Source organism: Chaetodon trifascialis, chromosome 5 (assembly GCF_039877785.1).
Source record: "Chaetodon trifascialis isolate fChaTrf1 chromosome 5, fChaTrf1.hap1, whole genome shotgun sequence".
NCBI classification, from domain to species: Eukaryota; Metazoa; Chordata; class Actinopteri; order Chaetodontiformes; family Chaetodontidae; genus Chaetodon; species Chaetodon trifascialis.
This window is the reverse complement of record NC_092060.1, coordinates 9,628,247-9,654,509: the sequence shown is the minus strand read 5'-3', so window position 1 is coordinate 9,654,509 and position 26,263 is coordinate 9,628,247. Positions and strand designations below refer to the sequence as shown.

General features: G+C 41.0%; 1 protein-coding gene across 3 annotated transcripts in view; it reads right to left on the bottom strand.

The window, feature by feature from the left end:
* The window catches only part of pigg (phosphatidylinositol glycan anchor biosynthesis class G (EMM blood group)), a 55,294-nt gene that overhangs the window by 6,206 nt on the left and 22,825 nt on the right, over nt 1-26,263 (bottom strand). The window contains exons 7-11 of one of the 3 annotated variants that reach the window (XM_070962440.1): nt 23,422-23,639; nt 22,727-23,011; nt 16,032-16,435; nt 13,439-13,630; nt 3,688-3,997 (exon numbers count right to left, since the gene is read on the bottom strand). In XM_070962440.1, the coding sequence (XP_070818541.1) occupies nt 3,688-3,997; nt 13,439-13,630; nt 16,032-16,435; nt 22,727-23,011; nt 23,422-23,639 (1,409 nt within the window). Of the gene's footprint in view, nt 1-3,687; nt 3,998-13,438; nt 13,631-16,031; nt 16,436-22,726; nt 23,012-23,421; nt 23,640-26,263 lie in introns of those variants that run through there. The other 2 variants (XM_070962441.1, XM_070962442.1) reach the window with 2 other exon arrangements.

Genomic DNA, 26,263 nt, shown 5'->3' with positions numbered 1-26,263 from the left:
TTGGAGATTCTATCACTGCAGCACAATCAGGATTTATAGCCGCAGTGAAAACGGTATTTGGTTCTGTAAATGTAAGATATATACACTTAGGGAAAATATACCTTTGTTCCAGTGTTGTAAAATAATGAAAGTCAAAACAGAATAACTGCGCTGATATGAAGAAATACTTTACAACCATTAAATATGCTGAAGATTTTTTAATGTAGTTGTTTCACTCAAGCTGAACCAGCCTGTGAGAGATCATTATGGCTGGAATATATTCATTCTAGCTCTTAAATGACAGAATATGAAAATACATAAAGTGGTCTGTCTTTGTGCCCGTGCAGATCATGAAGTAAGCAGGTTAAAGTCTTTCTGACCAGAAAGGCTTCTTAACTTCAGCGAATCTAACGACAGTGTTCATCTTTAGCTCCACCAGCGTAAGTGTAAAAAAGTAATCCATGTTCAGATTTGTGTTACTGAGGTGCTTCATCTGATTTCTGTTTCACCCATTCAGATTGTTGAGATCAGATACGCCCTCTTCACGGCTTCAGACAGATGAATCCACCTGAGCCGCTGAACAGCAGCCTGGAGAAACGTCATCGCGCCTGCTCACATCTTTTCCAACTTCAAATTGGCTCGTTTCCAGCGTGTCATTCTGTAAGTGTGTCACTTAGCTAATTCAATTTTCCTTGAGTACAACGAGTGATAATTACATTCAAAACTGATTGTGACTGTTAGGCTGCGGCATGTGCGCTCCACCCTAAACATGCACGCACACAAGGAGAAAAAAAAATCCACGGGAACTGGCAGAGAATTAACAAGAGGCGATGCCTTTCTTGTTAAATCTGGATGCAATCATGACTCATAAGCAGCAACACATCAAGTGACGGTCTATTCCCCGTCTGTGCAGACATCTCTGATCGCAGAGGAAGAGAACATTAACAGCTGGCTCCCTTTGAAACAAACACACAGCGAACATCAGGCTGCATATGGATATTCTCTGCTTGCTCTCGTGCTGTGATGTTTCATAAGTAAGGAGTGTCATTCTGCACCATCAACAAACACATCACCAATGAAAAAACAGAAGTGCAAGAAATGTTTTATGAGTGAATTGGCGGCGGACGTCTGAAATACTGACGCCTTAAAAGTGATGTTTATCAACCTGAGCAGTGTTACGTGCGCCAAAATGCATCAGCAAACAGAAATATCTCGTGGAACTTTTACGTTTACTGTACATCACTTTTGTCACATTAATGCAACGTGCCTCCACCTCTCAGCTCTGAGCTCTAAAAACGTCCTCCTGATGATTCATTTTTTTCTGCAGGAGGTTGCTAAGTTGCATCTGAATTCACACTGTGGGGTGACTCGTCCCTATTCATGAAACTGGCTCAAGCCATTCCTGAAGAATAAACACCTCCTTGCTGCTTTATTGACCATCTGGTTTCAGGACAGTGATAAATCCACAGAAGGTCCACAGCACAGTCCGACTCGTCCATCACGCCAAATGATCGGGACGGCTAAATAGAGACAGCCCAAACGTCTCCTGTGAGACAGTTAATTCATCATGTGATGCAATTTAACTTTCTTTGTGACACTAGCGTTGTCTGCATCTGAGGTTACCTGGAATATTTCCCATAGTCCTCTTGTGTTTTTGTGTGTTTGGTTGCCAAAACACAAGGACACTTTGAAAACAACAGCTTTCGGACAATATTAATGATAAAACTTCTGAAAACAGAAAAGACAACTGTGTTTCTAGACTCTACATTAATATCTTAATATCTCCAGAGCTCACCGTCCAGCTGTAACTGAGCTCGCTGATTAGATTTAAATTCAATATAATTTCGATTGTTGCATGACACCACTTTTTGTTTCAGAGCAGCACATTTAAATCACATATGTTGTTGCTCTACAGATCCGTTATGGCTCCAGCTTTGTTTACTGTTGCTCAAAGGTCTGTAATTACATGCCTGGGCACCTTCACATAAAATTGTCTTGAGGGGGTCTATTCCCGAGCCATTCAACGCATTAATGACCCAAGGGTGGTGACGGTTATTGAATTGTTAGCGATGTGGAAGTTCGGTATGGACAGCAGTACACAAACATGCGCCCTGGATGGCGGTGAAAGGAAAAGGACGGGATCGTGTCCGCCTTAGAGGAGCACCGCTAGCTCAGAACACAGGAAACCACCAGTCCAGTTCAGCTTCATGCCAGTGCTGGATGGAGGGAATATAACTGACACACAAACGCTTCCTCTGCCCAGAACTGCACCTATTACAGTATCCAGCACTTTATCAGAGGTGATAGCTTCCCTAAATGTTGCTCCACTCTGTGTCAGAGCGTTAAATTAGATGTCTCTTACAATCAGACAAGAAAAGCTTGCTTACTGTTGTGTTGTTCCCTTTGCTTCCTTTTATTGACATGGGAGGCATCTTCACGCCTCCTTTTTGGTGTTACCAATACCAATAGGTGCTGAAGTCTGTGAAATGGTTGTAATTTGTCAACTGGCAACGGTTTGATCATTGTTTTTCAACTGCAGGACTTATAGACTTATAGATTTACAGCAGGGTGAATTGAGCTGGTCTGGTCTACGATCAAAGTTAATTTGGGAAGGTCGGTCGGGGGTTCAAACAAGCTTGTCTGACTGCTGTGGTGATTTAAATCACTTTCAGCAGAGAACGCCAATCACTGCTATCCAGCGCAGCAGTACACACTGTTTTAACGTGTATTCATTGAGGGAAATTTCACTGAGAGCAGAGCTGTTTCTCAGGAAGACCCTCGCACAGAGGCTGTCCAGCACCACCTCAGCTTTTGTCAGTGGGTTGAAGGCTCTTCTCCAGAACACCACAGTCACAACAGAAACTGCCATAGCAGCACTCATGAAATATGTTTCCTTGAATCTTGGTGATTTTTGGTGGTGATTTTTTTCACAGCGAGTCGGTGAACTGCTGTACGGGCAGGCTGACCGCTAACACGCTGCCGAGCTGGGAGCATGCCGGTGCTCACTGGTCACAATAGCTCTCAAAGATGCTTTCTATTTTCTCTGCACTGTGATATTTACTCCCTGCTGGTATTTTACTCTCAAGATTGTAAATCATTTTATTCTCTCTGACCTAATAAACTAGCTAACTGTTACTGGAACACAGCTTGCCAACTGCCGATCGGCAAGCTTGTTAGCCTAACAGGACAATATGTTCACAGTTTGTTCAAAGGACGTATTTGCACCACTGACTCTTGTCTCAAAACTGTCTGCAAACCATTCCTCTATTCACTCAAATCATTAACCAGAGGAGGGATAAATAAAAGTGGATGGTGCAACCATTTTGGACTCTGTAGTGCTCTAGTTTGCTATTGGTGCACAGCACAAACTTGTGTGTCTCACATTAAAATTTGATCAATGATTGTGGTAATTCTATTGGAACGATTTTGACATTTCAACACCTCACATTTGGCTCCCCACCTGCTATTGTTACTGTTCTCAATGTTATTTTGAGGTTTTGGTGTCTTGCTACTGAAACATCAACAACATTGACAAGAAAAATATGAATTTCCAAAAGAATGAGAAAGATTTTCTGACATTATCACGTTTCAATCACATACAGAATCCACATCACTGAATACGCCTCCTGCTGTGCAACATAAAGTCATACTTAAGAGAGAAAGTGTCTGTGAAACCTTTCTATTGCTGACATTATAAGCGTTGCTTACCTGGAAGTAAAAGAAGGCCTGACCGAACCAGTAATGCATGATGGTGGTTTGGGCTGCGTCATAGTGAAGTTTCCTCCAGATGAACTGAGCCATGAGCGTCTGGATCAACAGGCAGCAGCACAGGACGGGCAGGTTGTGAGCACGAAATAACAGTGAAACCAACAAAACCAAGCCACTGTAGATCTCCCATAATCCCCTGCTCTTCAACTTGGCATCTGCTGTGATGATCTGGGACCGCAGCAGGTCCTTGGTGCCTGAGAAGAGGATGCCCAAGACGAAGACGTAAACAAAGCGCGCCTCCACTGTTCCCCTGAAAGAGAAAGATAACGGAGTGTCATTTCGACATTTGCAGTAAGCCACTATTGATTTTCCTCTACAAAATTCCTCGTTCAATATTCAAGTAATTGCAGTAAGTGACTCTTGGATGTGGATTCTGGCAGTCTTGCTGTACCTGTTCATGCATTTCAGCAATTAAATATCCAGAGAAAGGGTTTTGAGACACGAGGAAAATGATTTAATTCAGACTTTATACACTGACTGATGAAAGAAAAACGCTTTTAATCAAATCAAATCAAAGGTGACAACAAAAGCTGTGTAACAGCGAACAAGAACAAAAGCAAAGTACTTAACAGAAGCAAAACAACAATTTTAATGAACAAAACGCAACGGAGCATAAATCTTTGAACAGGAGACAGGACGTCTCCACCTCAACAGATTCATATCATCTCTGTGATACTGACATTTTCGGGTGGATGAAGAAAATTTTGATAAATGGGTTGTCTAAAGTTAAACGGGCAAATACGACAGCATCAGTAACAGCAGATATGAAATATGGAGTGTAAAAGCTCAAAACAATACCACGCATTCTGCTGAATGACTCACCGCCATGTTTCATTCATGAACTTTAATTTACAGAAAAAGTATGTAACTACAAACATTTTCTGTCACGACTCACAGTCTGACATGATTCCTTTGTTAGAACAGGTTTTCAGAGTTCACTGCTGAAATTAATTTCTCAACCTCATCTCCTGTCAGACAGTATTTCTCATATTTCTGTAACTCTTCACCCTTCTTTCATTGAGTATGCAGTGTGTCAATGTAACATTAATAATTAAAGCTGTGAGACTGGAAGACAGAATAACCCGTCTGAGGAAAACAGACCCTCTCACATCCATCACTCCGTCCGCTGTGCTGTCTGCATCGCTACAATTAGAGAAACACGGCATTATCATATTTTAAGGGCATTTAGGCTCACATGACTTTTTTCATCTGCTGCTGATGTCAAAATGATCTTTTTTTTTTTGAATGTAGTACCACAGGTTGTAAACAGTAAGGATAACACGAGTGGCAGTGAAACAACCCAGACTCCAGACTTCTCTTGAAGGTCACAGACAGATTTTATAACAACGGACTGACTCAGAATGCTAAAAACTTTCATAGGTGTAATTTTCTTTTGTCATTTTTTACTGATTATAGCCATAGACTCCCATAGTTTTCACTTGTAGAGACATACTGCTGCATTTCTAACTCAGTGATACAGTCTGCTGACCAAAACACACAACCTGTATTGTCTCTTAACATAATAAAATACTGTACTTTAAGTCATGCGGGACTACAGATGTTGAACATTTTGCACTGTTCTGGACATTTCAGGGTCTTACCTGCCCCTCTATTCACAGGAAGCAAATACTTGAGACACTATGTGTACATTTCATTTACTGTTCACATAAAAAATGTACAGTCAATAACAAAAAAGACAATTCTGAGATAAATCAAGCTTATCATTAGTGCTTTTACTCATAATACATTATCCAAATGTAAACAAAATGGTAGTCCTACTACCAAAACTTCAGCCCCAGGATTTGCACCTTTCAATATCGATATCTCAACATGTGATAGTTCACATTTAAGTCTGAAATGTTTTCATAGCGCTGCAACAGGTTTGTTCTCATCAGTAATATTTGAAGCAGGATGGGACTGCATTTTGAATTTTTTGACAGAACACTACTTTTCCATGAAAAACTGCAATTATGCACTTAGTTGCCAGTTTGTTAGGTACGCCTCGTTAAAAGTACTGGTCTAATATTGTAGAGTTTCTAACATCTAGTCTCTTGTTGTTAATATAAATGGAGTGGACAAAACATTAAAAAAACCTCTCAGTGTGACAGAAAACAAGTAAAACGAGAGGACCATACAGTTAAATCAGCACCTCTCTACACAGGCTTAACAAAAACTCAACACAATAACTTCACGATGGCAGGATTTACGGCAGATGATAATGTTTTGCACTGTAACTAGATAATAAACCAGCAATTTTAGTGTGGAAAAAAAAAAAAACACTAAACATTTTATGACATTTATACAAGACTGTTTCACGAAACATGAAACGCTATCCTGGAGTGATGTCACAAAACTCCATGGACCAATAAGATAACAAGGTAAATTATCCTGCTCCACCAGGTGCAACAAAGCTAATCATGAAAGTGAGGGAGATGCCAAACAAGTGCAGTCTGTGCACACACACACAGTCCTGAGAGGAGCTCTAATCAGGAAACACACGTGAAAACACCTGAGCGAGTCGACTGTGGCCGTGCTGAAGCTCTAAGGCTAAATCAAACTCATACATTCAAAGCCAGTTCTGGAACTTTCTGTCTGTCTGATAAGAAATCATACAACAGGGTTACTGTTTACTAGAGTTGTTAGAAGTCCAGTGTGTGAGATTTAGGGGCAGCTAGCAGTCAACACAACCAAATGAATCCCTCTCACCTCATCCTCCCATTTCAATGTGTAGGAGAACCTACAGTGGCCACGAAACTCGTGAAAGACGCTCTCTAAAGTCGCCGTTTGGTTCGTCTATTCTGGGCTTCTGTACACTGACAGTGATGCACCGTGGTGGGCTCTGTGGAAGAGGACCGGCTCCCTCTGTAGATATGTAGAGCTCATTCTAAGGTAACGAAAACACAACAATTCTTGTTTTCAGGTGATTACAGACTCATGAAAACATAATATTGAATATCATAGTCTCCCCCAAACCCTCCACACTGGACTGTGAATCTATGCAATTGAACAAACTGATGCATGTTGGCTTTCTTTCAATTACAAGTAAAATGATTCAGAAAGCGATAACACACCGTATTCAGAAACATGGCTCACTCCTATTTTTGTTTTAGCATGACACGTACTGAGTCAGCTTTGAGCCTCCTTCAGTTTTAAGTCATTCCTATTGTTTATTGTCTGGTCATTTAGCTCTGGTTAGCTGGGCCAAAAATTGTTTCTAGTGGACTTCACTTCTCTTTCTCCTCACAATTAATGTAAGACATTTAGAAATCAGGAGGTTCCACCTTCAGTGATTAGAGGGATGTAAACTATGTAAGCGCTGAATTCATGCCAACTAGATTTAATACAGATTTAAAGAGAGGTAAGGCCCATGTGCTCTGTATGTCGCTACAACAGTAAGTCTGGGGCTAAAGTCTGCAAATAATAAAATAAAAGTTTCCATAAGGCTCTTCTCCTTCTAAAAGGCTTACTCCACAAAAATCCTTCCCCAACTATAAATAATTTATCTGCTCAAAAAGTCCCAAATTGAAGCTTTAAAGGAAAAGTGCTTTCGATTATGAAGGCAATTACATTTAGTCTAATTTCCATTTCAGGCATCCAGCATATGCTCTTATCCACAGAAACTTAAATGAAAAGATTTCCCCCTCAAGCCTGCTCTTTAATTAACTTACATTCATTAACATTTGTCAAAAAAAAACCAAAAAACAAGGAATGAGTAAATCAGCCTTAAAAAAACAACAAAAACACAGACGACAAAAGAGTGGGAAGAGCTGTGATGGTGATAAGTTGTTTTATTCTATTTCAGAACGGACTGGAAGGAAAATAAAGAGCATTAAGAGCTAATGAAGTTTAGGGAGTCGCTGAATTTTCAAGAAGTTACAGCCTGAGGAAAATGAGGCTTTTAATTGTTTTTTCTGCACACACGTCGAGTCATTACCAATGCAATGTTTTTTTAATACATTCACCCATTGACCACTGTACACCAGATATTCAGAATTGCGTCCAACATTGATTCAAAGCAGCTTCTGCTAATATTTTCCAGAGGGTGCCGGCTCAAAAACTATTTTCACTTTTACAAAATAGCCCTTTCACAATCATGACATCGGAAACACACTTCCTCCAGAGTAAAGGGACATTTCATTTTGCAGCAGGGTGCAGTCAAAGCTGCAAAAGCACTACAGGATAATAGCAGACCCTGAAGGAGTTGAGCAAGTATTGGGCATGTATTATTAATCAATGTGTTTTATGGAAACCTGTTCCAACAGAGGAAGGCGTAGAGTAATATGCTCCATACAGCACTATTCTTTATTATTCACAACTCCCCGAACAATGTGGCAAGGATTGTATTCATCATTATTTCATGCAAAGGAAAAGTGGAAAATCCTGGCCTGGATCTGATTTTATGGGAGGACATTGATGGCTTTGAGCTGCCGGGCTTACTTGTAAACTAGTGTGCGAGGTAGAAAAACTGAGAGAATTCCAAACTAATCTATCTGCAGCTACGTGTTTGTGCTTCATAAAAAGTACTGTGCCACGCACTTAATGTGGCTGTTATCCTACAACTACGCTTTCCACAAAGGAAGCAGGATGGGAACCCCATGAGATCTACATGTGGGATACTAAAAGACGCCTTCCCTTCTCAAACCTGTATATTTAACAGTGAAAGGCTGCAGCACTAATCCGCATCAGTCGGAGACAATAAGCACTTCCCCAACACTGACGCATGCAAAATTCTGAATACTGAGAGTGATCTTGTTTGCTTTGACATTTCCAGGGCAGAAAGCATGAGCCCTTCTTTGTCTGAGCAGGAAAGGCTATTTGTGTTTATGTCATTTCCCAAAGTGCAGCACCCCAAAAGTGGCTGCAGTTATTTTAAGTGTCTCCTGATTATAGTATATCACACAGCACAGCTTTCAGATGTCTTCAACTTGTCCAGCCTTTACCTCAATTAGACTAGTCATTTCGCTAAGGGGGTCCTACTCAATTTATGATTTCCATGCAGCTCTGCAAGGATCTGCAACAATACTAAACAAGACTCCTGCAAGCCCTCATGTCCACTTGTCGTACAGTGGCTTGTAATAGACATGAAGTCATGATCTCCAGTAGAGAAGCAAGCTAGTAGTCAGTTTAAGAAGCAGTGTACAAACATGGCAAATGCTGGGTTAATAATGCTACATTTGGACTTGCTTCAGAAGTGTGTGTGTGTGTGTGTGTGTGTGTGTGTGTGTGTGTGTGTGTGTGTGTGTGTGTGTGTGTGTGTGTGTGTGTGTGTGTGTGTGTGTGTGCTTGGTGGCAGCATGCAAAGCATCTTTGAACTCCAGTCTGGAGGGAGTTCTTTGTTCAAATCAAGACTACAGCCAGTGTAAGTATTAAGTCATTAGTATCGATCAACAATCCTATCAACCCTTCTCTGATATATTATTGCTGTTTTGTGTTGAGGAGTGTCTGGAAGTTCTCCACTTGTCTTTTGGCACACTGTAGTTAAGACCACCAAGCAAACACCAAGGTAACAGCAAGCTGAGTCTTTTTCCAGAACAATAACATAGAAAAGGCCAAAGCTGTGGTGATAATGGTGATCAGCTGTGTCTTCCAGCGGAGCACATTTATCATGAGGAACTATGCGAGAGTGCATTTTGTTATTTTTGGCATCATTTGTTGAGATTACTTGTGGATTTGAGTACTGCAGCCCTGAAATCGACTTCTTTCCAGAGAGAGCCACTCGATTAATAAAGTGAGGCAGTCATTAAAGCACAGGCAGTAATACTGTATCTGAATGTATTCATTAATCAAGGGATCAAAGTGGAGTGTCTAGTCAGGTACGCCTGCATTAAAAAGGACTCACAGACAGAGACTTTTTTCAGTATTAAACTCTTCCTATACAATACCATAGGAGGCTTTTTCAAGACTTGAACTTTGATTGTTGCTTGTTTAGGCATGAATATTTAATGTTGTTGAGGAAAAACTTCAGAGGCTTTAAAGCCTAAGGGAATCCTCCAAATTGTACGGTGAGAAAACACGACCACTCGCATATTTCCGATCTTATCTGCCGCATTTTGTGATGTTAATAGAAGTAACAGCGGACAGAAAATAGTTGCTTGTCAAGCGGTTACAGAGGAGCTGTCTGGATTTCATGTTACCTTGGAAACAAGTGCCGGTGTTCCAGCAAGTGAATAAGAAAAGGTAAGACTGCGTCCAGTCTCCTCAACATGCTTGTTCCAGGCCATTCGTCAATCACCTGCATCAGGCTAACACTTGGAGTGAACGGATGCGCATGAGGAGGGCCAGCCCACTCTGCCTGAGCCCTGGGCCTGCTGTGGGATAAATCTGTGCACGTCCAAGTTGCAACTATTGAAATGCCACTGGGACAAAGTGGCAGACTTAAAAACAATAGTTACAGACAGAACATTTAATTACACAACAAACCACAAGATCGATACCTGCTCTGCTGCCAGCATGTGTGCTTTCTGAGCTTTGCGTTAGATTCTTTAAAAACAGTAGCGTGACGAAAGATAAGGTGGCCAAAAAAGCACTTTTATGAAGTGTGCTTTGAAGTCAGTGGAGGATAATGATTTGTTAAATGTTACCACTGATATATTGTACCAACACAGATTGCCTTTGAAACAGGGTTATAAAATGGTTTACCTCTTGGGTAATAAAACTGAAAACTGAATTCTGTGTGCCTGTGTGTGTATGTGTGTCTGTCACGGCGTGTGTGTGTGTGTGTGTGTGTGTGTGCGTGTGTGTGTGGCAGGGGTTCACAGGTGTTTTGAGACGAGTTTGAATATATTTCCATTTTTAAACGGGATCGGTATGCATGCATATTTTTAAATTGGGAACCTGCACAACAGTTCCTTTCTAGATAAAGCACGACATGATAAAATGGGTCATGTTTTGTGCAGGTGTGAAGCTCATACACACACAGATGAAAACATAAACATTGTTAAAAGCTTCTGGTGGCTTCATGTTGGCCATAACATGTGCCATAAATTCTAAGGAGGAGGACGAAGACAAACTTCGCCGATGATGCATACAGCACAGACAGGCTCGGCCCTCAGCCGGCTGCTTTGATGTCGAGCTATTTCCTGTTGGAACACTTGTTAATCTTTTGTGTTACCTTGATTGTATCTTCCTTTATAGATTTTTATAGCTCAAATCCTAATCAGTAATGTCTTGGTATCCAGTTAAAGAAAAATTATGCAAAGTACATGTTTGCCCTGTCAGCTGACTTGCTATCTCTGTCTATTTTTAGGCTCATTTCCGATGATGCCATGAGAAAGAGACAGAGAGAAACAGAGAGAGAGAAAAACTGTATCCACAGTGACATCAATTCAAGTCACTCTTTGAACTGTTTAAAGTGAGCGGTGCTGGCTGTTCTCAACCCCATTAGCCATTTTGAAGGAGGCAACAGCACAATTAGGTAGTTGGCACAAAGGGAAAGCGAGGAGGGAGCCGGACAGTTGTCAGGGGGCTTTACTCTGATAAAACACAGAGAGAGAGAGTAACCCAGGAAGACCGGACTTTAAAATGGGTCATTATACAAAGTCATTTCTTCTTACAGTCATGTTCAGATGTGAGGGGAAAAACACAGCAATGGAAAATGCAACATTTTCTGGCTTTCTCGTTTCAGAGAGAGAGAATCTGCTGTGATACTGTGTCTAAAACAACCATAAATCTCACTATATGGTTGTTTAGAGATACCAAACCAAAAAAGATCAGACCCACAGGAAACATCATTTAAGTCCAACAATTCAGCAGCTGGAAGCTACACTACACTGTAATTACACAGATGCAGCTTCTCTTTGCCCAGCAAGCAAAGCACAGCACATGAGATGGACTGCATTTTATAAGGCCCCAGACTCAAATTTGTCTTTGCTTTATAAGGAACTCTGCCAAGGAATCCACAGTGTGGACGAGGTCTGAAACACATCCTTGAGGCAGAGCACCATAATGATCAACTTGTTGAGGTCTGAAGAAAAGGATGAAGGACTGGGTCAACTGTCAACCTTGTCAATCATACAGTTCGTCAAAAGGAGCCGGGGTCCCTGCATGGCTTTGGTCAGGTGTCTTTGTGTGGGTAAGGGTGAGAGGCTGAGCTTTTAATTAGGTGAGCAAGTAGGAGAGACTGCCAAGGAGAGCAGGAAAGGTTAGGGAAGGCCAGGTACTGGTTTTAGATGAAGGGAGGTCGGGAAAACTAGACAGGAGAACTGTGTGCAGCCCTGCACACTCATTATTTTCTGACGGGGGTTAGTAGCAGATAACTTTGTGGCAAGCCACAGTCTACAGAATGAAAAATGACCACATTTAGGCGAGCAAGATTGTCGATTTCCTCTCTTTTTGGACAATGCTAATACAACAATTACATATAGATTGTGCTAAAGGCGTAAAGAGGCATCAACCTTCAAGAGAACTGAGGTATGTTTTGAGGCACACATTAAACAGGATTTTTCATTATTCAAGGACGGACAGATTATCTTAAACGCACCAGGCACCAAAGGGTTGAACATCACACAAACTATTTTATCATATACTGTGCAAAATGAATGTGATTATGAAGCTAATACGCTTGATTAAGGTTTGAGGGTTTAGGAGAGGAGATTCTTACCCTCAGGCACATACCACAGGGGTTTCAGTGCATCTGCAGGTTTAAGAAGTCCAAACTCTTCTGAAGATTTATCTTTCAATGATGGCAAGAGGAACTCAAGAGCAATTTAAAAACTGAGATAAAAAAAGGTGGAAAAACCTCCTCACATTAAGCAGTACAGTAGCTCGTAAAACGTCTTCATGTTGAAGCTCCTCTGGGGGTCGTGAATATCTGTACAAAGCTTTATGGCAATCCATCCAACAATTGTTGGATCTGAAGCAAAGTGGTGGACTGACTGACTGACTGAACCCTGAAGCCAGACCACCTACATGACTGGAAATACACATAATTTGTGAAAGTCCTGTAATAATCATATCTGAAGTTGTAAAACGGTTACTGTTCAGTGCTGACAGGTGTTAAGATTCCTGATTTCCAAACTCTTTCTCTGGCCTCTACTGTATACTGCAGAGACTACAAACTTCCAAACCCTCCAACTACTGACATTTCTACTGCTCGACAGTGGAGAGCAGTGCACGATTTTGTGTTTCAATCATGGAAGCTAAAATAATCATTTCCGAGCCAGATGAAAAGCAAATTTACAAAACTATTATTCCAATGCTCCACACAATGATATATTGCCTCTTCACTCTCCCTGTTCAATCTGCACTCTAATTAGCTAGCTTACTCCTCTGTGCTGTGAAAATGTGACTGTGTTTTCATCCGTCACAGAGGACAGGAGGGCTGGGTGGGGTTGAGACTTGTGTTGAAGGAGAAAAGGACTGTTCTTATTGAGTGCAGCAATCAACAGCCACAGATTGCACGAATCCTGTTTCAATGTAATTAATTTAATTTGACACTATCTGACCTTTTTTAGGACTTGACTTTACACTGGGTTGGGTGGTTTACTGTGGGTAGATGTAAAACATAAAACAAAAATAGCAGTTCATGGTCACAATTTTAAGAGATGTGGGTCCGACTGTTTCTCCCAAATGACACATGCAGTACTGCAGCCTGCACACTAAGCTGCATTACAGCACAGATCAACAGAGACCAGCGATTTGCCAGCTGTTGCATCGAACGAACAGGTGATCATCGGGTCAGCAAAAAACTTACTTGGACGTAGCTCGACCGGAGTGTTGCCAGGGAAACAAGACATTGCCAACAGCTGCCCGGTAGCTGTAGACGCCCAAAAGTCCGAGGGCGAGGGCAACCTTGGACACCCATGAGCACCGTCTTTGAACCAAGAGGTAGATAAGAACCAAACAGAAAGCAGCCAGCAGGGAGAGGACTGTCCTGTGTTCAGAGCTGGAAAGACAAAACAAACAGACCAACAATGAGTAACAGTAAGGAAACACTTGCATGGCCTTTAAATTTTTAAAACTGAAATTCATCGAACACATATTTACTGTGCATACCGTAAGTGTTCCAATATTTTCCTCATTTGACCTTTACGTATAATCAAAATGAATTCAGTCATTTAATTAATCAAAAAAGAAAGCTTAAACCTTGAAGTAGACTATTTACTGAGCAAAAGAGAACACTCTGGCGAGACCAACGCTGTCAGTCATATCCTCCAGCAGTAGTTTAAACTTTAAAGAGGCATGGATCTTCAATTGTTCACTGGATTTAAGGCTATACAGTTTGAAATTACACTGCACTGAGCACAGACAGGAAATAAGACCTCAAAGGACGTATCAAAGTTGGACAGACGGTGTGTATTTAGCTGTTAGCTGGATCAGACAGCAGTGGAAGTTGGGTGCTTGGAGACAAGATGAGGCGTAACGCTGCCTAGATCTCATTATCCAAGCAACAAGCAGTGCAGGTAGGAAGAAAGGGCAACGCTGGACAGGGAAAAGGTCAGAATCCACATCTCTATTCCACAATGTGATGCATGTTAAAGAACAAATCATAATCCCCTGCCCTGTGCTGTTGGCAGAATATTAATGGCTCTGAAACAGTCACAGTTTTACTGAGAAATGACAGTTTTTCTACAGTCCGAGCAATCACTGACGGCTATTTTCCCTTCTTTAAAAAATGGCTGGCGGAGGGTCCTGTCAGCTTCTCAGCCAGAAAAACACATTTTAAAGTGATTCAGCCTTAGAAGAAAACCATTGGATCGTGTTAAGATTCTATACCTTAAATGTTTGATCAAATCATTCAGGACTTATTTTGTTATCAAGTGTAATTTTCCTGTATATTACAATCAACCAGCTTCATCTATGTCTACTCCAGTAGGTGATTTCCTACATTTCCCAAAATGGCTTTCAATAACCCTCAGAGAACGAGGTACGTTGATCTGCCACTCTCCTGTGTCGGTGGAGACACAAATGGAGATTGAACATCTTGTCCCCGCATTGCGTTCCAGCCTGCTGAGGGTACTGTCTTTGGTATCTGGACAAATTAGCATCTCCGTCTTTTTATAATGCATTTATCCCTGTGTGACTGCTGAACATCAGTGCTTAACCAGTGAAAGAAGCCTATTCACATTAAACCCTCTCACCCTCAACTGGAGCTGTGCTAAAAATGAGCTCTTGTAATGTCCTGTCACCTATATTGTTCCCACATATCCACATAAATAAGAAAGATATACTATCCACTATAAGCCAAGACTAATAGTCCTCAGGTCTGCTAGCAGCACCATTGTTCATTACAGTCTACAAGAGGAAAGTGTTGGACAGAACAAACAAGATTTCGCTGCTCTTGGAGCCTGTGGAATTTGTAAAGGGTGCCTTTGGTAACAAGAGAAAAAGACATGGAGTCAGTACACTTAAAGGGATTTATGCATGCATTTAACAGATTTTGTATCGAATGTTCTCTCAGATACACTTCTGAACTTCTGTGTAATCACTGCATGTACTCAACTCTTTTGTGTTGTTTAATAGGGAAACTAAGGACAAAGACAAACCAGTCTCTCTTTTTGCCATTCACAGAGTGGTGCGACTCTTCCTTGGGGAACCTCTGAGGAATCACAATGGCGGCAGAACAATTCTGAATCAACCAGGTAGCTGTTGCTGTTAACACTCTCACTTTGCTTTGCTGCCTTATGAAAATATCCAAGTTTACATGCAAACGCTGCTGGCTCAATAGGCAGGATCGTTAACCCAAGTCTAGCTGTTAGTGGGCTAATCTCTGCTCTCTGGTCACATCTAAATCCAGTAATCATAGCCAGGTCACAACTTGTTTTTTCTTAATGAGTAACCCCTGTTCTGTGTATGTAAACTCTGTGTTTGCTGTGAATGTGTGTGTATTTTGTCCCTGCTGCTCATACTGTACATGTTTTCTTGAAAAGGAGACTGATCTCAGTGAGACTGCCTGTTTAAAAAAAGGATGAAATAAACAGATCTACCAGCAGCCTGCTAAAAGGCTGAGGGCATGTGACTCGGTGACAGGCAAGAAGTGTGGAGAGGTGACAACACCGCTGTTATGACAAGTGACATAAGTCACTGTGAAAATGCCAGTGTGAAAGGAGCAACGGCATTTCAAAATAAAAATCTCCATAAATAAATACATGAAATAATTCTGATGAGGCTGAACAGTTACAATGAATTTGTTCATTCTTATCTTTTTCTGTATTTATTCATGGGATTATTAACTCAATATTGGACATTTTGGAGCTCCACAGGTTTAGAACTTTTTTATCGTATGTGTCATGATTTTGCTTTGTACAGCACCTCATATGCAATAGTCATCATTGTAGAAACCTAACCTGTTAAGCCAGTGTCCCACGTCAGGAAGATGAGCCCACTGCACCCCGGTCTGGTTGAGGGAGCGTAGCAGTCGGCAGCAGACCAGAGTGAAGGGCGGCGTAGCTAACGCTAGCCACTTCTCTGAGCACATGTCTGCCTTCGGGTGAGCAGAGGGATGACACTCTTTGGAAGGGAGGATATGCTCTTCTTCATCTCCAGAGCGTCTCTGCTCTCTGAAGTACTTGCGGCAAACATCCTGGAAGACGGCGAGGCATAGGGTGTTGAGCAGAAAGTACCAGGTCTGGTGCTCTTCCTCTACGAAGCTGCTGGCCGCCAAGCTGAGAGTGTGTCCGACCGTGCCAGCCAGCAGCAAAACATCCAGCTCTGACAGCAACCACTCACTGCCACTGCCCCTCAATGGAGACTATGAAACAGAGCAGAAGTGCAAGAAGCTTTAAGGCAAGAGTAAAAAATGTTCAAAGTGCTCTTTGTGTGGTTACACAGTCATGTGCAAACAACATTTATATGATCATTCTTTCGCTCCTGTCAGTTTATCTGTATCTCAGCTGGGAGTGTCATAAATCAAAGAACAGATTTCCATGAGATTCTGGAGACAGATCAGTCTGGAGCCTTGAAGCAGATGATAAGGTTTTGGTAGGGATCCAGATCTGGGAACTCCATGAGATGATTATCAGGTTTGTAGCCTAAAGTACATAAGTAACACTGCCCAAATTCAAAATCTTACCAAATCTACCCAACTTGAGACCATTTTAACTTGACACTATTTACGAATGGGGCAAGAGATTGCAACCTGCACACCCACACGAGCCTGACCAGACAATCTATTTTCACCTCGCCCACCTCTGCACTGTGGATCCATTGCAGTTATAATTGTTAAACTCAGAGGGATAATTATTTGAATGAATTCATTGCTTGGGTGATTCCTACCCATCCACTTCCATATTGAAAAACCTCATCAAGTGACACTCATTAAATGACCCATGTACTTCATAATGAAACCGTTCAATTTGCAACCACTTATACCTGCTCCATTATCTCACCCTGATCTTTCAAACTCCACAAGAGAAAACTGTGCCTCCTGCTGCACATACTGTCCACATCCACATGTTACAAAAAACATGAAACATGACACAGACTGCTGTTTTTTGCTCATACACACTCAGTCAGTCATCACATTCTACAATATGCACAGAGGTCATTTAGCACAGCGGATCGTGACAGTGAGCGGTCTCTCATAGGTTGTAATTGGTCACTTATTGATGCTTCCATCGCATTTTTAAAACTGGCGTTTGCCCAATCACACACTTGTATGCAAATTATTTTGTTCCGTGGTGGCAGCATATTGCTGTGCAAAGCAAGTTCAAATGAAGTTCAGCCAATATTTTAGCCCAACAAACAACTACCAAATACAGACATGCATCTCAGCCCGCGCTCACCTCCTGGACAAAGGCAGGCTGAGGCTGTACAAACAGTACACTACCTGCAGGCTTGTTTTTCCCTTATAAAACTGCAGGCTATTATTGTGGACAGCTTTCATACACATGTCTGTTTACCTTCTACAAAATTCTGTGGCATTAAATATTCACTTCTGGTAGTTGTGCTTTAAAAAAAAAAGTCAACTGTGGTAAACTTAGGATCTACAGTTTCTAGTTTGCATGTATTTTCATATATTATCAAAATCTAGGTTGTTTTTCATGAAAATCATAATTTTTGTTTGTAAGTCTTAATGAATGTCTCTCAGATTAAATGTCCTGTATGTTCTCCCAAAACATAGTTGTCCATCCCACACTTATTTGGGGGTTGAGTGGGGTCTCTGCCCATTCATTCTGCGCAGAAATCTGAGCTACTTTTGCCTGACTGAGCAGAGGATTAATGTCCTGTATGCCAAAACTTCTTTGTTTTTGAGATTAAAGCTGTCATGGCCCAAAGGGAGCTGTAATGTTTTTTTCCAGCTCCAGTGCTCCCTGTTCAAGTCTGTCTCTCCTCCAGTGGCTGGCAAATTGTGAAATCTCAAAATCAGCAATTCCTCATGTTTTCCTTCACGAGCAAGTTGTTTGTATGCTCATCTGTGCTCATGACATTGCCTCAAAGTAGATTGAATGCAAACACAACAGAAGTATTACTGAAAATGACTGAAGCATCAGTATTTATACAGAATTACCCTCTTGATAAACAATTCATACAATTTCACTATTTTTTCTGTGCCTTAGCAACGTATCAGAAATATCTGATTCAAACTAGCGTTCATTAAATTTGAGGGTAGATTAAGGGAGACAAAATGACATATTGTGGCAAAATTTCTCTTCTGGTATTTTCAGATCTCATTGCCTCTTTTAACACAGCTGATCTCTTATTATTGGACAGGTCTGAAAACTGGGTTGGGCTGTGAGGTACTGTTCTGAACTGGTTCATGTCCAACTTGCAAGAGAGGAAATATTCAATCACCATCGGTTATCGTACTTCAAAGCAGGTCAGCATGACCTGTGGATTACCACAGGGATCAATACTTGGCCCCCTTCTCTTCGATCTAGACATGCTGCTGTTAAGCCAGCAACTTCGACTTTTCCAAAATGCAGCTGCCAGAGTTGGAAGCAGTACACCCAATTTAGAGTCTTTGCAGGGACATTTTTATGTTCGTGTCATTTTTACACTGGCTTTTTTATGAATTAAACCAACAGATATAATGTATTAATTTGTGATCTTTATAGGCACTGGCAGGTGGGTTAGCTGTCCCCCCTTGTTTCTAGTCATGAAAGACATGAGTGATATTGATCTCCTCATCTACCTCTCCAACAGAAAGTGAAACAATGTAGAACTACTCCTTTATCAGCTTTTTAGAAATCAAAGTATGACAGAGAGCCCGGATATGCTCTGCTGTTATTCTGAAGTTCCCATGAAAGGGCTATGGAGCGCCCTTGCGTCTGCATATTAACACGTTTCCAGTAAAAACAGGCAGCCAGAGGGACTTTATCAGATATTGATTGGTGATTACAGTGGCCTTTTTTAATAAAGTACATTCACCTTTAGGTAATTAATATTCACTCAACTGGAATTCTAATCACATTTTTGTTGGAGAGGTGAGTTCGTAAGTGTGCTTAATCTTCCAGTTTTTCAACTCTGTGTTGCAGAGAAACTAATCAGGATACCACTAATAAAGGTTTTGGATGCCGCCCATAATGCAGTCATTTGTCAAGCCAAACCAGGCGCAGCTCTGCGCTGAGATACAAACTGATTCAAGTGATTACATAATATAACAAGACTTTACCAGACTTTGGATCATTTCTGACCTTTTTCACCTTTCATTTTGCAACTTTGTTGCACAACATTTTCCTCCCTCCTCTCTTCTCCTTAATGGCAACTGAAGCTGTATTTTTGTAAATTGAAAAGTTGCTGAAAACTGTTCAGACAGATGCCAAATTGGCAAGTCTCTTAGAAAAGTCATAGAGGACTTCCTGTGAATTCATTACCAATACTAATATGATGTAACAATAAAACAGTTTCATGATCTAATCTCAATATCAAAATGAGCTTGTCAGTCATGACTTAGAGGACACAGATTCGACTAATTGCATTTCCTCACACAGGTTATTACAGAGATAAAGATTTTGGCCATGAAGATGGGCCATGATTGGAAATGTTTAATCACCTTTTTGGAACAAGATGTAAATGCAACATATGGAACAAATCCATATATTGCTTTAAGAGTTATCAATAAGATTTTAAAATTGACTTCAAGTCACTTTACTACTTTCACTACTTTAGTTTTACGGTGTATGATCCTTCTTAGACTACTTAAATGTTTTAGTTAAAATATATCTGCTGCAGGATTCAGCTGTTATATACAGCTTATATAGCTGAGAAAAGATTACAGCTGCAGTTTATTATCCGTAAGTACACACTATTAAGACTTTTATAGCTCGTATCATGTAAATGGTGTGGCTGGAACAGTCTGCCAATCAGGATCCAGCTCTGCAGTTCTTCTGTATGTTTTTTCATATTCTTTTAAAATATAGCCCCACGTGTTTGCTTTATTTCCTTGACATGAAGCATTTAATATAATGTGCACACATCAGTGCTGAAACACCACTATTTTGATAACTGGTTGTTCATATAAGTCAATTATCAAGGGCTTCTTCAAAACATTATCTGGATCCAGCTTTTCTTTGCTGTATGTGATTGTAAATAGATTTTTTTGTTGTTGTTGTTGATTATAATTTTGTGGTCATCGTGTCATTCACAAAGACAAAAGGGTAGACTTTGAGTTTATTGCACACACTGCAAACGTTTGATACATTCACTGGCTAAGTTTGCTTGTTGCTTGGCCACAACTTTCTGTCTGACAGTTTCACCTTTCTGGCCAAAGTCTGGTGACTTCACAAGAATCTGCTGCTGGATGAGGAAGCACATTTCTCTTTACGTGTCCAATCATTACCTGCCAACTGAGCTACATACACATTTTCTTTGACGCTTGTGTCACATTCAAGCTCAAAGAAAATATTCCAAAGGCTTTTCTAGGAAGCCAGAGTCACAGAGAACTGCATATTTCCTCCGTATGCTCCAATGTATAGATTTGGGAGGTGATTTCTTCACCCAAACCTAATGGCCTGAGCAGATTTCTACTGATTTTTTATTTTTTTTGCTGTATCAGCACTTTCTAAAAGTTCCCAGAAGGGAAATGAGATGTAACCTTTACTGATAAGTTATAATGAGCAAAGAGGTGCAGCAGTAACGAGGACTCATCTTAAACAAACACTTAAGACTGAAAGCTTCCGTCTTCTGAATAACGACTCCCGCTATCTCTGATTGATTGCTCACATTTAAATGAGCAATCTACACATTCCTGGTAATCAATTCTATTTGTTGACAGAGAGAAGACAAAATAACATAAACAATTCTTTCCACACCCCCGCATACCGTCATCTCCCTGATATTTTCAGATGCTGAACCTCTTTGTCCATCAATCTTTGGGTTTAATGGTGTCACACAGGCTCAATGACTGTTCCCCTTGACATGTTAAATTATTTTTCTGGTTATTTCACAAGTGCATTGTCATTTTGGGTGTCCACGTGGCCTCTTATCTCTGTTCATGCGGTGCCGCTGTTGAAAGTGGCACCTAAAAACAGCTGACATTTTGATGACTTTGACACAGTGGCCTTAACGGCGGATCACCTGCTGACACCCGCCGTCAATGACATTTTGCAATGGACAATCATTACAAAAAAAGCTGTCATATCACACAGCATTAGTTTGAGCTAGGTGTTCCTAATGAACTGGCAACTACACCAGGGGGTCCATAGAAGTCTGAAACTACTTACCATCTTAAAACATGGTATCCAGATCTCTTATTACACACGTGGTCTACTGCTCAACAGCACATCTACTGCATATTCTAACATGACTTTATGACTAATGCAGCTATTCGTCAAGCCTGATAGGACTATTTTCACTTTGTCCATCATGCCACACTAGGTTAAAACCTCCTTTGGCAATAAACTGGCAAAATAAAACTTTCTATAACGCAGAGTGGAAGGCACCACTGAGCTGGAGACACACGATGATCTCTGACAGGTTCCATTCTGGCACACTGGAGCATTTTTGTTTAGAGTGCAGCGACTGTGAAGTTACAGAGTGGTGTTTAAAAACAGTCCGCTACACATGCTATTTAAATGGTGGATTATGTTCATCAATGCGGCAGCGAGTTTCAGAAATGTGACCTGATTTTAATGGATATCGTGTAAACAGTGGGAGCCTGTGACTTCTGGGACGCAGCGGAAACCTGCAGCACAAGAGACTGTCGCAGCCTCTCTCTGTTGTGCTGTGGGTATTAACACTTTAACTCTGGAGTTTCAGAAATACTGTCTGCGCTCCTTGTCTATAACTCACAATCACTGCAATGACTGACAAAAAGAGTATCACACTTTATTACATGTGTCTACATTAAGCAATATCTTTTTTATGCGTCAATATATTTAAAGTTATGTGACTGCATTAAAACGTCAGCATTAGAGCTGCTCCCTGCTGTACTTACTGCCTTCCCATTTCCCTGTGCAATACTACAGAACAATTAAGGTGGCTCATTGTAATCCCCATGAAAAACACATGACGAGGTACGCATGCAGCCAAGCACTGTTTGATTAATACAAATGGTGCCCAAAGTCTCAAATCGACTAAGAGGCACTCACTGCTAATTCTACTAAAACTTTTTCTTGGGCCTTTGTTTCAACGTACAGATCATTCAAGTGATTTAAGGCTGCATTACTAAAGATTTAGCTAACTTAGCTAAATCACAAAGTGGGGGTACAATAGACAAGACTGTGCCATCCCCCCTGAGCCTCAGTAGATTTAGTAGAGTTCTCTCTCAAATAAATTCTCATCATCTCATAGGTAATGTTTCTCTAAACGCAGGAAGTGAATTATTAAAACATAAGAGTAGAAATCTATCTTTTAAACAGCGCTGAGTTACTTTTCCATTCAAAGACTGCTATGTGCACAAACATCTTCTTCCTCACTTCAATATTGTTTAGAAAGCGATCACAGATCAGCTGAACTGATTCAAAGGTTAGGCTGCATATTAATGCTTTACATGCAGCTTTCTGTGTGAGATTAAAGCACATCTGAATAACACCTATGAAGGCAAATATCTGTTACATTCTGTATCTGTATTTGGGCGGTATGTTTAGGTGCACAAACTCACCTTCCCGTGAATCTTGGATCTCAGGGGGAGTCGCCGTGTTGCCATAGAGACCAGAATACAAAACATTGCTGAGGAGAAGGCAACAGCAGCAAACACGAGACCCCAGGAGAGGCTGCAGAAGTAACAGGAGCTCTCAGCAGATGTGCACACCAAGACGTGCACTGAGGCGAGCAGCAGGCACAAGAGGTAGAAAGGCAGGGAGAGCAGGGCTGAGAGTACTGGGAGGTCCACCACTGCTTCACCACTGAGGGCTTCGGGCATGGCCAGCAGTAAGACCAACAGGAGCTTGAGGGCCAGGCCGGAGGGAGAGAATGGAGAGAAGGGGAGAAAAAGTTTGAAGGACTTTTTCTTTGACGGACACAACCACAGAAACCTTCAGCAGCATGGCTTGATCAGAACATGTGAACTGTGGAGACCGCACTCTGTTATACTGGCAGCATGGCAGTGCATGTTTAAATGTCTGCTTAGAGTCCACAGTATCAATAATCCATCTCATCAAAGCTTTTTCTTCTCAGTTTATGTACGACAATAACACCGTTCAAAGTATTTCCTCCATCAAGAGAAAGCTTTTCAATGTCGGCTCTTTTGTTCCTTCACACCTGTGACTTTCATACACTAACAAAACACTGACCTACCAGCAACACCAACCTAGAAGTCTTCATAGTGCTCAGGATGAATGAAATCCTCCTGCTTACCTGAAACACAAACACCATGCCTGCGATCATGGAGTACATATCGTACTTGCCCAGCTGTCTGCTGAGGGACGAACTCATGGCAGCCAGGGCCTCCAGATACTGCTTCAGGACCTTTTTGCCCATGTTGGTCAGCACCTCAGAGGTGTTGCCCTCCAGGTAGAGCTTCATCCAGCTCCCATGAGCCTTTTCTGCCACACGGAACTGCTCAAAGCCTGCATCTGGATTGAACAGGAGTGGATAGAGGGACACAGATATTAAGAACTGGCACGTTTAAAGTGCGGCTTTCAAGTGACCATTAATCTGGAATTACTTGGCACTGATGTTTGTTGTCAGGTACTCAAACACTTGTAAAATGCTGTAAAACTTGTTGTTCTTGTTGGAACTGCAGCAGCGAGGTCATTTATATAGATTTGTCAAAATGAGGAGGACATTTGCAGCAACTCATTAATAACCTCTTTGGGTTTTCTGATGCAGCGTCACATTCATTTTGCACTGTTTATTTATCACCCAATACCATTTGATGCATCAGGACAATTAAACTTATTTATGAAGCCAAACAATCTGCTTTCCTATTATGGAGCTTCAACGTCTGCATGCAGACTGCCTCCAAACTGAACGCAGTATTTTCAGCATTACAAGTGAACACTGCTGTCAATTGATGGAATTATTTCCTTGCATTTCAGAACAATCTGTCACCATATTGTGACATATTAACGATGTTACAGCCATGGTTGGAGCCACTGGCAGAAATGCTCATTTTTGACTACGAGCTGATTTAAAAACAAACTGGGCCATGAAAAAAGTTAAGAAAAGTTAAAGCAGTCTGGAGTACTTGGTCTCATTTTGGAAAAAGCCTCCTCAGACTGCTGCCTCTCCTATGAAAATACAGCTATTCTCTAACTATTCATTTCCTTGTGAATGAGAGTTCACTAATCCCATTCATGAGTTCATCGATCACTCTGATGCATGTCAGATGAATGAAATGGGAAATATCAAATGCCAGTTTTTTCCTTTTCTGTTGCCTATGTCCTTAATGTTCCTTAACCCAAAAAAACTAACATGCCTGAGGCGGAAAAAAGAAACAAGTACAATTTATCAGGATTCTAACGATGACAAGCTATGACTCATTCACACGTTTACTCAAAGCAGATGAAATGATGCCTGTTTTCATTTCACTTCTGTGCTTTAGGAGCCTGTTCAAGGACAAAGCAATGTGGAGGTTTGATTTGCTGTATACATCAGTGAAACACACACACACGCACACACGCACGCGCACTCCTAAAAACAATATTTTGCAGTATAACACCTATCTCAGCAGCATAGGCATGTGGGTGATAAATAGTGACTGTGGCTTTGCCAGACAGAGGGGTTGGTAGAAATATTCGAACCTTAAGCCACAGGCGTGAATCATACAATATCGATGGCCCTGGCCATGTTTCATGTGTCCAAAAGTACAGACTGGTTAATGGCCCTCCAAGATGCTTGAGGTCAGAAGAACAAGGAAAACATAATATGAAGATTGATACAAGGGAGACAGTGATGGCTTTACAAATGAGGATTTTCAAAACTTACTCCTACTTTCACTGTATAAAGTTTTCATTTTTAACTCAACATGCAGATAGATGGGACTCTGCAATGAAGAAGGTAAAGCATCATGTGATCCAATATCTTTGTGAAATGTAGATAATAAATGATTTGCACTGGTTTTTTGCAAATAGACTGAAAACTATTTTCCCAAATATTCTATCCTGGCTTGTGAATGACTGAGCCTTTTGAGGCTATCACCTGTTACCAATCAACCTGTTTACCTGTGGAATGTTCCAAACAGCTGTTTTGGGAGCATTCCACAACTAAGCGGATATTTACAAAAATCAATGAAGCTGATGAGGTAAGACCCTAAATTCATTGTCTTTGTACTGTTTTCAATGAGCATATGTCAGAAAGGATTAGAAAATTATCAGTCTGTTTTATTGTTCTACACAGTGTTCCAGTTTTTTAGGAATCAGGGCTGAAGTTCAGACAGAGCAAGGTTAACAAGCATGTGCTCAACTGTACAAAAAAGTAATTCTATTACTATTTTTTCATGTCAGTGACATATTTTACAGATTCAGGCAACTGGGACTGTATTGAAAGGCAATACTAAATGTCTGTTACTGTAAACACCAAGATGATCCAATTTCCAAGCAGCATGAAGCTAAAGTTGACACATTTGTTAAATATTTCATGCGAGGTTACTTCTGAAGCAAAAGTCTGGGTACCTTGCCTGGTCAGTAACACCCCCTTTGGCAAGTATCACATCTTGTAACCAGCTCAGTCTTTCAGTTCCTGTTTGGGGCATTTTCACCCATGCTTCCTCCAAAAGGCTGCACTGCTTTTTTTCAAGGTCTATCCACAGATTTGTGATCATATTTATGTCGTGGGACTGTGGGGGCCACTGCAAAACCTTCAGCTTGTGTCTCCTGAGATGGTCCATTGTGGATTTCGAGGTGTGCTTTGGATCATTATCCTCTTGTAGAAGCCATCATCTTTTCATCTTCTCCTGATTTGTGTTCATGAGTTATTTTAATTTTCAGTGCCAGGCAGCTGCTCAGTGGAGCCCCTGGCTGCTGATTGTTGGGACAAGGTTTGAGGAGTCACAGTATTTTAAAAGCTCTTACATTTGCATTGGCCTTTTCTTAACAATGACTGTGAATGAGCCATCGCACTAACGAGCTGATTAAGGTCAGAGAGTTTGGTAAAAGTTATCTAAGAGCTCAAATCTTTTGCAGTGCCCACACTTTTGCTTGGTGCTCTTTTCCTTTTTTTACTTTAAAATTGTACAAAACAAAATAATATACGAACT